Here is a 16,369-nt window from a genome sequence, read left to right as displayed (position 1 = left end):
ATCCAGAACACCATATAAACTGCCTAGCAACAACCTAGCAACAGCAAAGAAACCGACCAGAACACCCTAGCAACCACCTCAATCAACCGGAATTCGTTAGTAACCCCTATCAATGCTCTAGCAACCATTCAGAACACCCAAAGCACTGTGTAGAAATGCCCTAGCAACCATCTAGAACACCCCAGCAACTGCTTAGCAATGCCCTGTCGATCAACTATCTAGTAACTACCTAGACATGTCTTAGAGAACCATTCAGAACACCCTAGTAACCACCTAGAACATCCTAAGCACCACATAGGTGCAACCATACAGAACACCCATCAACTGCCTACCAGCCATCTAGAAACAACATAGAAACCACCCAGAACACCCTGGCAAACACTTAACAATGCTTTCAATCAACCAACCATCTAGTAACTACCTAGCAATGTCCTAGAGAACCATTCAGAACACCCTAGTAACCACCTAGAACATCCTAAGCACCACATAGAAGTGTTCTTGCAACCATACAGAACACCCATCAACTGCCTACCAGCCGTCTAGAAACAACATAGAAACCACCCAGAACACCCTAGCAACCACTTAACAATGCTCTCAATCAACCAGAACTCTCTAGTTAGCACCTAGAACAGACCTAGACCTACTGTGAACTAAGAGTTTGTAAATTCATGGTATTTGCTTCCACTGAAGCCGTCAGCCCACATTATATTAAAATAATTGTTTAACAGCAGAATTTCTGGTGAGAAACTACATTACCCATGATGCTGTGCAGATACCGTGCACCAATTATAGTCGAAAAAGCAACACGCTCCAAAAAAAGCTCTTTAGCTCTGCCCACTCCCACGAAGCAATGCGAATGACGTAATCAAGTCGATCTCCCTACACTCTCAAAATAGTGAAAGGTTTGAATATATATGCATATTTTGCAATAAACTTAAAATATATTTATCAACATTTGTAAATGAGCAGTTTTATATTTCTCCATCGTTTTTAATTTGATTATGCTGTACACAATGCTTCATGGGATTGTAGTTCTTTCCCTCACCAAAACTGTACTTTTATCCTTTTGTCCGATTTTCAAAAGCTTTTCTGCTTTAAATCACTGTTTGTAGTGTTGTGATTCACCTCGTGGCTGATTAGCTTGTTTCATGGCTTGTAACACTTTAACAAAGGATCGTCATGTCTCTGTCAGAAGGAGAATTGGGCGGACACATAGTTTCCCGAAATTTTTTTACAGAAAAGGAAGGTTTGAAATAGGTCTATAATTATCACAGGTGTAAGATTCGGCTTTTATAAGTGGTTTAATAGCTCTCTCAGTAATTGTACCATCATGTTTTCCAGACCGTTTACCTGGGATAACTTCCTGAGGGAGAGCGCCATCTACATCCTGGCCGCCAGGCCCAACAGCTCAGCCATGCACATCCGTTTGCCACTCTAACCGCGGCCACGTAGCCTGAGACTTCCAGAGGGGCTTCCCGGGTCCAGATTTATGAGCAAGAGGTACAGAGGACTAAAGCGAGAGTTAAACGACAAAGCAAATGAGTGGGCCACCACACTCAAAGACTGTACAAGCCATCGATGGATTTTTCCTCTAACAACCCAATCTAGCGACACACTGACAAATTCAAAGCTCTTGAACAATAGCACATCTGTCAGCACTTCAGAATTGAGCTTTCACGAGCTTGTTTGATTTTTGATTTTTGTGACCAAGTCACTGTTTCGATCAGAGAACCTGTCGCCGTTTGCAAAATTACAGCACCACAGTGTTTGCGTAGTGTTTGTGATGTTGACGTGTTGTACCATTTTCCAGTTGTGGCTCTAGCCGAATGAGTTGTGGGATCAATGTGTGAGCAGTAGTCGGATCATTGCTGATCTAATTTCAGTCACCATAAAATATGAATATACAGAGAATATGGTCGGCACATGAATCAAAGTGAGATGCTATTGATACTATATGCAGTATACATATATTATACGAAATATTGTATTTGTATTTATTCCCATACATCCAGGGATGGATCATGGACCAGGCCAAGGGGCTTCCAGACTGCCAGGGGCCTTAAGCTGAGTCAAGTGAAAACAAAGGAAACATAAAAATTGTTATTGACAGACAAACGCTACTTGTAATTAAGATACAAGAGTAAGAAGATCGACATCAGTATGAGTTTCCAGTCACTTGACAAATCGCATTATGAGAAGTTGTGATTCTTAATTTTCTACTTCCATATTGTATTTCTGAGTGAAAGAGGATATGTAATGTGGAAAAAGTAGGGCAGAACTTGATTTCTATCTATGGGGAATTGATTGGATTGTGAAATAAGGTCTTTTTGATTCGTTTCTAAAACTTAGTGAGCTGCCAACTTAAGCAGTATTTAAGGCACCATAGGCATGTTCCTGAAGCAAAATGTGTTCCAAAATGTACAGGCAGCATAAATTAGTAAATCAATATTGAAATATTTTTGAATCTATTTGAATCTTATTTTACCCAGTATTTGTTTGTGAATATTTATGGTTATTAGAGTATTTCTTAGTTTAGCAACCAAAAACTTAATTATGAAGCTTTCTAAGAAACCTAATTTTGACAAAAATCATATAATTTAATATTGAAGAACACAAATTAAAAAGTTCCAATTAAAGATCTAATTATTTTACCCAATATCTGTGTGTTCTATGTCCTTAGCTTAGCAACATGCTAATTTCAAACTGCATTGAAATCAGTCAAAGTCCCTTTAAGACAAGTCATTTCACTCGGCTGCCATCTTGAAATGCCTCTTGGTCATGCAAGTGCATATCTTTTTGAATGGGAAAACATAAACATTTTCAAAACTGTTCCCCAAGCTTTCGGTTAAATTTAATATTTGAAATCACCAATGAAATGTGACAACAACTGTCTCATGCGTTTTGTTTCTAAATGCTCGAATCATGCAGAAAATGTCATTTTTCAAGCTGGATCAAGCTAATGCGCAGTGACTGACTCCGGAGCTTCTAACGGCAGCTGCAGTGACGCGATGACTTTACCAATCAGCAATTGGCTCTTATTTAGAAGGCGGGACTTATTCCACCATATTGAGCGTTAGACTTTTCCCCGTTCAAAACAATACGAGTGACACATCTTGTGTAATTCTATAGTCTTTGAATCAGTCAAGTCTTAGCGTGCTTCTTTCTAAGGTTCCAACCTACTTTTTTTATTTTATTAAAATAGGTATGATTATTTCAATAATAAAATACTTATGAAATCTATTTAAAGATCCAATTTAAAGCAACTATTTTACCCAATATAGGTATGGTTAGCTTAGCAACATGCTAATGCCAGACTCTGTTGAAATCAGTTGTCAGTCAAGTCTATCCTGTGTGTTTCATCCAATCATCATAGGTGCTTTGAAAATCAAATTCAAATTGGTCACATTTCTGGACTCTGTCCTACCTATATGTAGCTATAGGCCTATAGCAAAGCAGCTCACTAGGTTGATAAAAAGTAAAAAAAAAAAAAAAGTTTTTTTTTTTTTATGGCAATTGTGAAATGCAAAGTCGCAATTAAAAAGTATAAGATTTCATTTTATAATTTGTTTCATCCCTGGGGAAAAAGCAATAACACGGGGCCTCGTATTGACCATAATCCTTCCTTGCATTCTTCTGTTGTTTTATTTTTCATCTGATGTTTCTTTAACTCACTAGTTTCAGAATTATTATATTTTATCGGGTCTGTAAAAAATTTAACACCTGTTGAGGTGACTTTACTCAGTGTTTACCTAAAATAACTGATGCAAATATAATCTTCCAAAAGATTAAAATGCTCATTTAAAGGAAAGAGCCCTGAAAGGATTAGAACTTACTGCCTAAACAAAACGACTCAGAGATCCTTCCTTCCTTCCTTCCTTCCTTCCTTCCTTCCTTCCTTCCTTCCTTCCTTCCTTCCTTCCTTCCTTCCTTCCTTCCTTCCTTCCTTCCTTCCTTCCTTCCTTCCTTCCTTCCTTCCTTCCTTCCTTCCTTCCTTCCTTCCTTCCTTCCTTCCTTCCTTCCTTCCTTGTAGTACGATCTTGTTGAAGTTGTTCTTAGATCTGCTGCAGATGAAAACACTTTCTAATATCTAAAACCTTTTTTATTATAGGTGTAAATCATGCACACTCCTGTAAAATGGCTCCTGGGTTAAAACACTCATTATATCAAACTGTTTGAGGGGTATATATGAAACATATCTGCTCTTGTTTATATGGTCATATCCACTGTATTTGCTTATAGAAAGTTTGTATTGGATTGTGCTAGGCAGGCAGTTATTTCAAGGGACTGTGCAATACTCTTGAGTTTTGCTGGTAGTGCTGGAAATAAATGCATGACGTTAACTCCAAAAATTACACTTCAGCTGTGTGGGTCTGAGTCATTTAAACACTGTAAAAAACATTATTGTTGGTTTTACTTAAAGAAGTGAGTAACCTGGTTGCCTTAAAACATATAAGTCAACAGAAACACAAAATATTAAGTTATCTGAACCACATAAATGATCGAAGTCAAAATGTTGTGATAAATCATGAAAATCTTTTTTACTATCTATCTATCTATCTATCTATCTATCTATCTATCTATCTATCTATCTATCTATCTATCTATCTATCTATCTATCTATCTATCTATCTATCTATCTATCTATCTATCTATCTATCTATCTATCTATCTATCTATCTATCTGTCCGTCCGTTCCGTCCGTCCGTCCGTCGTCCGTCCGACGAGAGAGAGAGAGAGAGAGAGAGAGAGAGAGAGGACGGACGTCCGTCCGTGTCTCTCTCTCTCTCTCTCTCTCTCTCTCTCTCTCTCTCTCTCTCTCTCTCATCTCTCTCTCTCTCTCTCTCTCTCTCTCTCTCTCTCTCTCTCTCTCTCTCTCTCTCTCTCTCTCTCTCTCTCTCTCTCTCTCTCTCTCTCTCTCTCTCCTCTCTCTCTCTCTCTCTCTCCTCTCTCTCTCTCTCTCTGTGTGTGTGACACTCATAGCACCCTAAACAGCCGAGCAGCATAAATTGCTCAACAAATTTCACTTCCATCTATATGCTCTTTACTACAGAGAATTCAAAACAAATTCACAATTTCGATCATGTGAAATGCCATTAAAAACTGTGATGTGTTGTCGGAACGGAACAGCTGGAAATGGCGATGGCCCTAATAAAGTTGAGCTCAGAGGAGAGCACTAAGGGAAGTTGCTGTAGCAGATGTGACAGACATGGCCCCTGGCAGGGAGCTTTTTACACATCTGGTAATGCACAGCGTCACTGCTTCTGCGCTGTCCCATGGGGCCTGTCCTGCATCTCACATTCTCTTGGCAATATCAGAACTGCCATTCGGTGAACATAAGTGAACACTTAGCTTAACTTACGGCGCTTAACGTTTTTCTTTTTGCATTACCCTGAATGAGCTACGATGCTCATTTGTCTATAGTCTGGATATGGAGTATTTTCACATGAAATGTTGTAAACTCGTACTCATGATGATGTGTTACTGACAGCACCTTCCTTTGATTCTGAAGGAAGTTGTGTCATGAGTTTCACAGAGCAGTGGATAGCATCACTCATCAGCTGGAGGGACAGTCTGGCTGAAAGCTGAGTCTCATCACTGTAAGCTTGGACACCAGTGTCTCCTCAGCACTCATTCATGCTCTAGACCAGCTTGGAATGTCAGGTGAATTCGATTTAAGAGCCAGAAGTCAATTTGTTGTTAGCCTGAATGTAAAGAAGAAAAACTAATAATATTATTAATATAATATTACCGGAATGTATGTTACAGTATACAGTATGTTGCACACTGCCTTTAATCTATGTTTGGTGTTGCATAAGTATTGTAATGGAATACTCTTCATTTTGTTTTTGCGAAAAAAATTTGGGGTGAAATTTTGGGGTGAAATATGAAAACAAAAATGCATAATTAAAACCCAGTTTCCTTTTTAATCCTACATTTAGTTTCACACACTATAATCAGACAGAGCAGGAAATGCAGATGGAGTCTTAGCTGTCTAGCCTTACATCGTTGTCTCTATTTTTAAAAGCACATTTCATGAAATATTCAACCAATTCTTTCAGCGTTTTCAGCTATAATGCACTCCCCTGACCTATTTTTGTCAATATGACGCAGTAACCTTAAAAATACTTCTCACCTTCACTGGCTGATCATAAATTCAGTGGCACAGATTTCTATCTATAATTTTATTCTTTACACAGAATCATTTGACGTCTATTTCATATGGGTTTTTACTTCAAGAGCTGCATTAGACAATTAACCAGACCGAAAGTAAACTATCTAGTCAGTCAAGTTCATTACATTTGGTATTGTATGGTTTGTAATGTGTGTATGCAAATAAAGGTTATCATCATAAATAATGTAAATAGCACTGAAGCTCCAGTAGTGCACGTCTAAAAGGAAGTGAGACAGAGAGTCTGTAATTTCAAAAGCAACAGTCTGCTTTTGCTTATACTACGAATTGTCAGGCGTTGAAGATTAATATGAAATGAAACTCAGGTTGAACTGCAATCCCTCGCACTCTTTTCCCTAGTCTTTTCTGGTGTGTCTATGTGTGTGAGCAAAACGGTGTGCTGTCTAATAGGATAAACTTGAAGGGGATCACAAATGCAAATTCTGGTATTCAAATGTTGCCTTCTCTGATAAGGCAACCGCTCAACTCAGAAAAGCACTGTGCATAGCAAAGTACATGTTATACATTCTTGTTTTTTGCACAGCAATCTTCCTTTTTAATGCATAATTAAACAGCATTTTTTTCACTGCATGTTTAAGTGGGAGGGTGAGAAAGAGGAGAAAGCATGTGTGTGTGTGTGTGTGTGTGTGTGTGTAGTGGTTGGTCTGTAACACTGGTTATGACAGAGGGAAAGCCAGTGGGGGAGTAATTGCACTTTGCATGACACACAGTGAATCTGATGACACACTGAGACTGAGGAAAAGCATTAAAAGCGGATAACTCAGATACATGTACATGCCATGCACACAAGATGATTGTTATCAAATGTACTATAGATATCTTTGGGATCTTAAAATGACAGCAAAATCAATTTAATTTATTTCCCGAGACCATCATCTCTTCTGGTCTCTTCTCTATCTTGTGGTTAAATGTCTCCATCCAGTGGCGGTTAATGGACATTGCACATATTCCCATAATGGACTTTGGCACTTTTCGTTCCAAATGCCATGAAAACAAATAAAAATACCTTTCACGTGAAAACTGCTGCACACTTGTGTCTGCACCATTTCATGGATGTGTTCTATTTCTACGTTACATGGTTTAATAAAGATTTAGCTTCCAAGGAGACCTTATTCACAGAGCGCCATCTTTTAAAGGGATAGTTCACCCAAAAAATGAAAATTTTGTCATCATTTGCTCACCCTCAATTTGTCCCAAATCTGTATGAGTTTCTTTTTTTCTTCTTTTGAACACACAAAAAAAGACATTTATAACGAGAGAGTTGACGGAAAAGAAAAATACAATAGAGTAGTGCAGGTATGACATCAATTTGTAGGCCAAAACGCGCAAGCGAGTTAGCATTTTAGCACTTCTGGTTCCATCGTCAGTGGGTTTTTTGAATAGGGTTTTGGTTAAATGGCTGGAATAAGGTCTGTGGTGAACACAAGCTCAAGACACTTTCACATTTTATTATAGCATCAGTATTACCCCACTCGTGATTTTTTTAAAGCTGTTAATTATGTGTCTTGAAAAAGGCGGTCTAACAAGTGGCTAAATGGGACTACAGGCTGTCGAGGAGATTAAACATAATCACGATGAACAGGTAAACTCAGTCCACTTTTACAGCCTTGTTATGCTTATAATTGTGCAATTACGTTTGTCAGAATTCTAACTCAAACGTTTGGTGAAAATGTATAAGATAAAGAATTGTCGATATGAGATAAGATAGGCCTATAAGAAAAATAATTGTCGGAAGCTTAGTGATGGTGATGTTGAATTCGTGGGACCCTGGTGTAGTTCGTTGATAGCCTACCTTTAGCTTTTTACTTCTGGTGACTGCATTTAGGCTTCAAAATTCATCAAATTTGTGTCTATCTGTGATAATTATCGTGATGGACAAAACGTTCAAGTATCTTAAACTTTTGTTGGCCACATAGCTTGTTTTTAGCGATAGGCCTACTCCAAAACCCTATGGGAAATTCCTATTGTTTTTTTTTGTTGAGGGAACCAGTGTGATGCTAGTTCAACTCATATCTGCACCACTCTATTAATAGGCTACTGTCAACTGTCTGGTTACCAACATTCTTCAAAATATCGTCTTTTGTGTTCAGCAGAAGAAAGAAACTTATACAGGTTTGGAACAACACGAGGGTGACTATGACCATAGACTTTCTCTGGTATGACAGAATTTTCATTTTTGGGTGAACTATAGCTTTAAGGGGAATGAAAGCAAGGCTGTGAGGGATAGCCATCTCTTCAGTGGGTTATTTATTCAAGAGACAAAAAACGGTAAACATGAGCTGTGGAAAACTATAATTGATCTAGGAGCTTTCTACAGCTTTTTACAGCGGACGCGATTGAAAACACGGTAGATCTATCTCTCACAGTCTCGTTTTCATACTATGGTTTCATACTGCTGTGCTGTTCCAAGTCCCCCTAGTTTGTGCAAACGCGCATGCGCAGAGAAACAGCTGCTTCTCTCCCCCTAGCGGGCGTAGTTGAAGTCGCGCATGCGTAGTGAAGTTATAGTCCGCGGTGGGCGGAGTGGTTGCGAGGATGTACAGTTTGTGACGATAAGCAACGTGAATGAAAAAATGACGAAATAATTGTGATCGAGGGCAAGTAGCGGTCGCGAATCCAATCCATACAGTACTGCGCAAAAGAGAATGTAAGTCCTGTCACATTAAAAATGTGCAACCGTAATTAAATTATTTAAAAAAATGAAAAATGTGTGTCAATCTTGCAGTCGATAAGAATGCTCGATGCGGCTAACTAGCACTACTACAGTGTTGTTGCAGTGGCGCGCGACAGCGTGTTGTTTATAATTTCAATATAACGGTATTTGCATAGTTTCATAGTCAAAAACGTTTGCATTATTTTCCCGTCATAGTGAAGATTGATATTGAAATTTAGATGAAGGCTGCCACTAAAGGCAAATCGACTGGATAATGCATTTAACGTTAATATCAGGATCTTCTTTCATACGTTTGAACCTGAAGCTGAAGTTACTGGCTCTTCTTTATCTTTTTTTTTTTTTGTGCCAGACTTCCTTTGGGAGCTTGAGGCCCTGCAGTAGAGTAAGGTTTTCTAAAAAAACATATGAAAAAAAAAATGTGCCTCGAGGTTGCTTCAGCAATGAAGTACGCAGTTAAATTAATGGGACTGTCAGCGTTGTCAAAATGTTGTTTTGTTGAGTAAGCAATAAGATTCAGAAATACCAGTGCTTGCAAGATGAATAACCTAAAACACATTCATACCAAGATGGACTACGAACTCAGATGTTTGATTAAGACCAATCACTCTTTAGTATGCTAAAATTACAATAACCTGACAGCCATCGATTTTTTTAAATCAAATTATCAGTTTAATTCTATGAAGATTTTAAAACTAGACTTTAAATTCTTAAGTTATTGAAATCCAAAAACCCTAACCACACATAAAAGACCCAATCAAAAATGAAATCAAAATGTTATTTTTTTTAAAGTTAATGGCTTTACAAAACATGGCTTTTTAATGTACATGGAAAAATGGATCTGAAACATTCATGACTTACTGCAAATTTGATGATGTTGAATGTATCTTGCATCATGGGCATATGCAAAATCTAAAAAATGTTCTTGAAGGATGTATAAATAACATTTTGAGAGTGTTGAACAATGTTCTATTAAAATTACTGGAATAACGTTTGTTCATAACCTTGAGAGAACCTTCCCAGAACGTTCAAAGCTCTGATAACTGGGGGAAATCCATGTTTTATATAGGATTAGTGATGCATTACATTAACATCACCATGTTTCTTACACTATTGTGGTGTTTGTTTTGGGTTACAGATCATTTCTAGGCCAACCAGCTGGCTGCTTACCCTCTGTGACCTCTGGGAAGGTTTTTTAAGGGCACTATGGGGAACACAAGCAGTGAGAGGGCGGGCATGGGCCAGGAAAAGGCCCACAGAAGGGACAGTCGAGGAACTAAGGAAGGAGACCGTCCCAAAATCCTAATGGACAGCCCAGAAGATGCCGATATTTTTCATGGGGAGGACATCAAAGTGTGTGCTGGCTCACATTATCTATTCGCTTATGAAGATATCACAATTTAGATATGATGACCATGTGTTCTATCTTTAATTTTCTATTAGGCACCATTAGTAAAAGAGGAATTCATTGACTGGAGATCAGACCTGGACACCAGTGAAAAGGTTCTCACTTTAGATCGACCCACTGTGTTTCGGTGGACAGGAGCTGGAAGAGAAGTCTATATTTCTGGCTCTTTTAATAATTGGATCAATAAGATTCCTTTGATTAGGAGGTACGTAACATTTAACGGTAACGAGAACTATTAAAAAAGTTTAGAAAAATAAATAAATTAAACCTAAATAGTAATATAAAAAATAAAAATAAGATTAATTATAAAGTAAAATTGCTAAAAACTTAACCTAAGATTAAAATGAAAACTGCCAAGCTAATAAAAAATATAATATTTCTGTCATGAAACTCTAGATGGCGCTGATAGGTCCTTAACTCAGTCTGCTTGCAATCCCCCAAAAAACATTTCATTTAACATTAATGTTTACCTCTGTTTCTTCAACAGTCAAAACAACTTTGTGGCGATTGTGGATTTGCCTGAGGGTGAACACCAGTATAAATTCTTCGTGGATGGACAGTGGACACACGACCCAACAGAGGTGACGGAGACATCAATCATCATTAGGGGTGTAACCATACCCTCATGTCATGCTTCGATACATATCGCGATACCGAACTCACGATACAATATTATTGCGATACTCCAAGACATATGATAAAAGGCTAACAAAAAATGTACTGTTGATTAAAATGCTAAATTTGGTGTTACATTGTGGGTGTAAATGAATATGAGGCTTGGACTTGGCGCTGGAAACCCAATGCACAGGACACCAGAATAAAAATATTCATGAATCTGAAGCTGAAAATACAGAATTATTTTAGATGAATATGCTTTTCACTCTGTCACTGGCTAGATATGTTTAAAATAATGTCGGCCACTTTTTACTGGTAACATAAGACATTTGGCATTATCAGGACCCACAAATATTCCCCCATTGCATTATTATACATTATATTCAACATAGTAGTTTATATAGTAGTTTATATATAGTGCTGACACTAAAACTCTGTAAACTTGAGTTTCTCACACAGTAATTTTTGTTTTGTGTGAACTATCCACAATACATATTGTTGCATTTTTGTATTGCGATATATTGTGACACGATATATTGTTACACCCCTTACCATCATCATCATCATCATCTTCCATTAGTACAATAAAACCAGCATAATATTGACCTTCTTTCTCTTCAGCCTGTGGTGACCAACCAGCTCGGCACGGTCAACAACATCATCCAGGTGAAGAAGACAGACTTTGAGGTGTTCGATGCACTCATGGTGGATTCACAGAAATGCTCTGACATGTCAGGTTTGAGCACAACCATTTCCACGTTCCCTTTCATCATATTTCAGAGCTGTTTAATCACAAAAAATTGAAAATGATCTGCTACATGATGTATCATTAATGACAAAAATGGTCAGTCTGGGGTTGTTGTGACACATTGTCTTCGTTGATTATAGACCTGTCAAGCTCTCCTCCTGGGCCGTACCATCAGGACTCTTACGTCCCCAAACAGGAGGAGAAATTCAAATCTCCCCCCATCCTGCCCCCTCATCTGTTACAGGTCATACTCAATAAGGACACAGGCATCTCAGTGAGTATCTGCAGAAGACCTTGCATTAGGGCTGTAAAAATGAGTAGTACCATTCTCTACTAAATGATTTGATTCGATGAAAGGCACTATGATTTTTACTGGAATGTAAGGAATTTATATATCAAAAGTAGGGTTTTTACAATTAATCAAATTCAAATTGCGATATTTGGACTAGTGTCTTTGATTATTAAATAACATTATCAAGTCAACATGCTCTGCGTTTTTGTCTACCGCACATACTTAAAGAAACTCACTACAAACCGGCAAAATAAAAGTTTCGTTTAACTTGAAGTTACGATAGAAATTGTGTAGTAAAATGTACTTCTTAAAATAATAATAATAATACAATTTATTGAAAAATATTGCTGTAATTTTTTACAATAAAAGTGTAGATGTGCAGTACTTTATTTGACAAAAAAGAAACTGAATTACATTTTTAAAGATTTATTAAATTTAAAGTTTTATAAATTCATTTGTATTAAATCATAAAACACAGAGTCCAGAAAAAAATCAAATGGACAACAAAGAAAAAAAAAGTTTTTTAAAATTGTGTTTCATAGCACTCAAGTATCAATAATATAAAACATATTTTTTATCAAATAAAATGTTCAGCTTAAATATACACAGTTCTATCTATAACTTTAGAATCTATAACATTATGTGCACTTATAGCTCTTATCTGCAAATATTGCTCTTGTATAGAGTAAAGGTCCGTTCACACCAAGGATGATATCTATAACAATAAAGATATAGTTCTAAAAATCATTCTAAATATATAAGAACGCAGAAAAACACTATAGTTGGAATCACTTTTAGAGTGTTTTTTTCTCCCAGCTGATGAATGCTATACAAATTTGACAGCCAATCAGAATCCATCCTGCTTTAAAGAGCTCAAACATTTAAAGTGACAGAGACAAAACTGAACGGACCTTAAAACTTGGTCATTTTTGTCTTTTCAGTGAATAGGCTGATCTGGTTCACAGTTTATCACAAACTAGCAAATTGATTTGAATTTTAATAGAAAAAGGCATGGGATATTTATATGAAAAAAGTCATGTTATTTAATTGGTCAAAATAGACTTCCATTATAAATGACTTAAATGACTATTTTTTTCTTTTGGGGATCGAGGCCCAGATTGGGAAACCCTGATGTAATTAGAGTAATTGTGTTCACTTGATTTCTACACTTAAAAAGTGTTTAATTTGCATAATTGCATTGTAAGGTCCAATACAGATGCTGCTAATAGAAATGCTTTCTTGTTTTCTAACAGTGTGATCCAGCTTTGCTCCCTGAGCCCAATCACGTCATGCTTAATCACCTGTACGCTCTGTCCATTAAGGTAAAGCAACTTAAAGAGCTCTGTGAGATGAACCCGCATTGATTTCAAGTCTGTTCTGATGACTCTGTATCTCGTCTGGCTCTCTGACAGGATGGCGTAATGGTTCTGAGTGCCACCCACCGGTATAAGAAGAAATATGTCACAACCCTGCTGTACAAGCCGATCTGAGAAACACGGCCGTTTCAAACGCTCAGTTTATACGACCTCTGATAGATCTTATATCAGTATGTATTATTGTAAATAGGGATGTACAGAGATGCACTTTAGAGAAAGAGCCCTACCCACTGGGTATACACTAATCAGAAACTACAGGACATATCTGCTCTTTTAGAGGTTGGTACACTTTTTAAAACCAGTGGAACTGGGCCAAAATGACTCATTCTAAATGTGTAAATAGAGCTTGACATGTTCATTATTTTGTTTAGTACAGTGTTTAAACAAATGATATAGCTGTGTAGATAAATATTAATATATTATTAGGAAGGATATTGATTATCGGCCAGAAAAAGGCCTGTTATTAGCAGTTTGTGTCAGAGACCCTAATATAGAAAAACTGAAGGGTTGAAGAAAATGTTTCACTCAAGAAACTAATTAAATTTTTTTCAATTTCATGAAAAAGTTGATCTTTTTACATCCATCTTTTAATCTTCTACATTTTTATTAGAACAGAGCAAAATAATTATTGCAAACATCTTGATTTAACTTTTAATCTGTGTTATGTTCTCTGAAATTAAATATCACTTTTAATAAATGATTCCACCAATTTTGGCTCCGTGTCATTATCGCGTTTACAATCGTATTGAGTTGTGGAAATTTTATGCTCTTGAAACCGTGAATGCCCTTCGTGCTGGCTTTGGACATTGTGGGTAAGTACAGCAGCAAATGGAAATCTTAAAAAAAAATTAAAAAAGTAAAAAGACTTGAAAATAATCAGGATATTACATAGACCAAAATATCCCCATAATAAAATATCTTTATAGACTCGTAATGTTATGCTCATGGATCTGTCATTACTCTTTAAAATAAAGGTTCTTTATAGTCATTGATGGTTCCTTGGAGAACCTTTAACCTCCATGGTACATTTCCATTGCATAAAAGCTTCTTTTTACTGGAAAAAGGTTCTTCAGATGATCAAAATATTCTTCCCACTAAGGCGAACCCAAAGGTTCACAAAGGTTCTTTGGCATCAGTAAGAAAAATCCCTTTTTTAAGAGTGTATAAACCATTTAAGAACTGATATAGCATTTCTTTTAGTTGCATCTATTTCAATTGTAGTTCAATTGCAAAAATCTTCAAAAGTATTTGGCTCTTCCGGTTGTCACACATTTGTGTAAGATGTGCAGTGCATGGTTACTGTGATGAACAACACCTGTGCTAACTGACTTCATGAATCCACTAAAAAGCACATTGAGACCAGTTGATGAGCCTCGATAATTTATTTTCTAATGTACTGAATTTCATGCATTAACTGACTTAAGTGTCAGACTCTGTTGTAACATAAGTCCCTGGCTAACGTTAACTGGCTAATAAACATGCTAACGTTTGATCAATTTCCTCTATAGATGCTGTCAAATTCATCACAAGATTATGCAATGCATAAAATGCTAGTCCATCCAGGACCACCCAGACAACATACCCTATGTCTACAGCTGTGACGGGCCAGGAAAGAAGGTCATCTGCAGTGAATAACAATGTTTCGCTTGGCCTACTTATCACATTGTTGTATTACAGAAAACATTCAGGTGAGAACAATCCATGTTATAGCACTCCTCAGTAGTTACTCACGCAATTACACAGTCATATAAAGGCTTAAGTAAATTACAATCCTAATGTGTTTTGGCACTTCTAGCACAGAAGATGGATATAAATTGCTTATTTTAGGTCACTCATGACGCAAGGTGCGCAGTACAAACAGGTCTGTCTGCAATCTTTGGTGTATTAAAAAAAAAGAAGACAATTACAGTTTATAGGAGTGCTGACGCAAAACATCCAACCAGGCTGCATGAATGTTGCATTATTATTCATTATGCGTGTGTGTGTGTGCGTGCATGGCTTAATAGCACACATTGACATTTTGTCAGTAAATAGGATCAAAATCTTAACACAATGTTCTTGACAAAATTTGGTAACACAACAATAAGGTTCTATTTGTTAACATTAGTTAACTAACTACATTAGTTAACGTGAACTAACAATGCAACATACTTGTAAAACATTTATTAATCTTAGTTGATGTTATTTTCACCATTTGCATCAGCATTATTAACTCTTTCCCCACCATTGACGGAAATTTCCGCCATTTATGAGACAGCGCTTCCCCACCATAGATGGAAATTTCAGTGTTATGTGTTTTCACTGTTATATGGCAGGGGGGGCTAATACACATACAATCATCAACATTAAACAGCATATAAATCAAAACTGCCTAATGTTACTGAATGAAATGTCGACCCAGGACGAGCTACAGGACTGTGAAGCTTTGATGGATCAATCTATGAGCAATGGATCAAGTGTTGATCATCTACTGCATCTGGGTTTTGATCATCGTTCTAAATCCCATCTAGACGAAGTCTTTGACAAAAACATGATTTTCTCAGCTTTTTGCTCAAAATGTTACTAAAAAAAGAAAAAAAAAAGAAACTTACATTCAAGTGTTGATAAAAAAGAATGCATGAAGCTAGAATAAAACTTTTCTCTTTTTTTTCTTTTTTTTTAAAGCAGAGGGTCTGTTCTTTCTTTTGCTATATTGCATGTTCAGATATTCATACAACAAAATATTCTGGGGGCCATGACAATTTTGTGAAAATTATCAACAATGGTGGCAGTGACTGACTACTTTTTTTCAAAAACTGGCGGGGAAAGAATTAAAATTACGTTGTATTAATCAAAGGACTTGAGCGAACAACAAGCAGTTGTATTTTTATTAACTAATTGTAACTCATCTTACACTGTAATTTTTTTAAAACATTTTTAAGTACAATCAACTGAGATGTTTAAGTCATTTAAACTTAAATTACGTTAAACTGACTTAATTATTTTGATACTTAATTATTTAGTTAAAGCAATGTAAAAACATATGTTGTCTTAAAGGTGCTCTATGTAACTTTTAGCGGCCTCTAGTGG

At 36.7% G+C, this 16,369-nt stretch overlaps 2 protein-coding genes and 1 long non-coding RNA gene across 5 annotated transcripts in view; 2 read left to right on the top strand and 1 right to left on the bottom strand.

Annotated features, from left to right (window-relative positions):
• Positions 1–2,453, top strand: part of phf24 (PHD finger protein 24) — a 49,788-nt gene extending 47,335 nt beyond the window's left edge. For 2 of the 3 annotated variants that reach the window (XM_056253270.1, XM_056253269.1), the window contains one exon: positions 1,342–1,918. In XM_056253270.1, the coding sequence (XP_056109245.1) occupies positions 1,342–1,438 (97 nt within the window). In that variant the 3' untranslated portion in view covers positions 1,439–1,918. Of the gene's footprint in view, positions 1–1,341; positions 1,919–2,012 lie in introns of those variants that run through there. The other variant, XR_008807324.1, reaches the window with a different exon arrangement.
• Positions 2,454–3,544: 1,091 nt separating this feature from the next.
• Positions 3,545–4,018, bottom strand: LOC130087079 (uncharacterized). Its single transcript, XR_008807326.1, has 2 exons — positions 3,750–4,018; positions 3,545–3,702 (listed from the first exon to the last, which is right to left on the bottom strand). It is a non-coding gene; the product is annotated as an uncharacterized LOC130087079 (long non-coding RNA).
• A 5,976-nt stretch (positions 4,019–9,994) lies between these two features.
• Positions 9,995–13,528, top strand: prkab1a (protein kinase, AMP-activated, beta 1 non-catalytic subunit, a). The gene is made up of 7 exons (XM_056253274.1): positions 9,995–10,214; positions 10,305–10,474; positions 10,757–10,850; positions 11,506–11,620; positions 11,773–11,906; positions 13,178–13,246; positions 13,337–13,528. The coding sequence occupies exons 1-7, from the start codon at positions 10,068–10,070 to the stop codon at positions 13,412–13,414; spliced, it is 807 nt and encodes a 268-aa protein (XP_056109249.1). The 5' UTR covers positions 9,995–10,067; the 3' UTR covers positions 13,415–13,528.
• Positions 13,529–16,369: the final 2,841 nt, after the last annotated feature.

Source organism: Rhinichthys klamathensis, unplaced genomic scaffold, assembly GCF_029890125.1.
Source record: "Rhinichthys klamathensis goyatoka isolate OS25496 unplaced genomic scaffold, OSU_Roscu_1.1 h1tg000104l_1, whole genome shotgun sequence".
Lineage (NCBI taxonomy): Eukaryota > Metazoa > Chordata > Actinopteri > Cypriniformes > Leuciscidae > Rhinichthys > Rhinichthys klamathensis.
This window is presented reverse-complemented; position numbering and strand designations above follow the sequence as displayed.

Bases quoted from the DNA above. Each gene is read 5' to 3' on its own strand.
- prkab1a (XM_056253274.1), top strand. From the start codon at position 10,068: ATGGGGAACACAAGCAGTGAGAGGGCGGGCATGGGCCAGGAAAAGGCC. The intron at 10,215-10,304 runs GTGTGTGCTGGC...ATTTTCTATTAG, and splicing joins TTCATGGGGAGGACATCAAA to GCACCATTAGTAAAAGAGGA. The intron at 10,851-11,505 runs GTGACGGAGACA...CTTTCTCTTCAG, and splicing joins GGACACACGACCCAACAGAG to CCTGTGGTGACCAACCAGCT.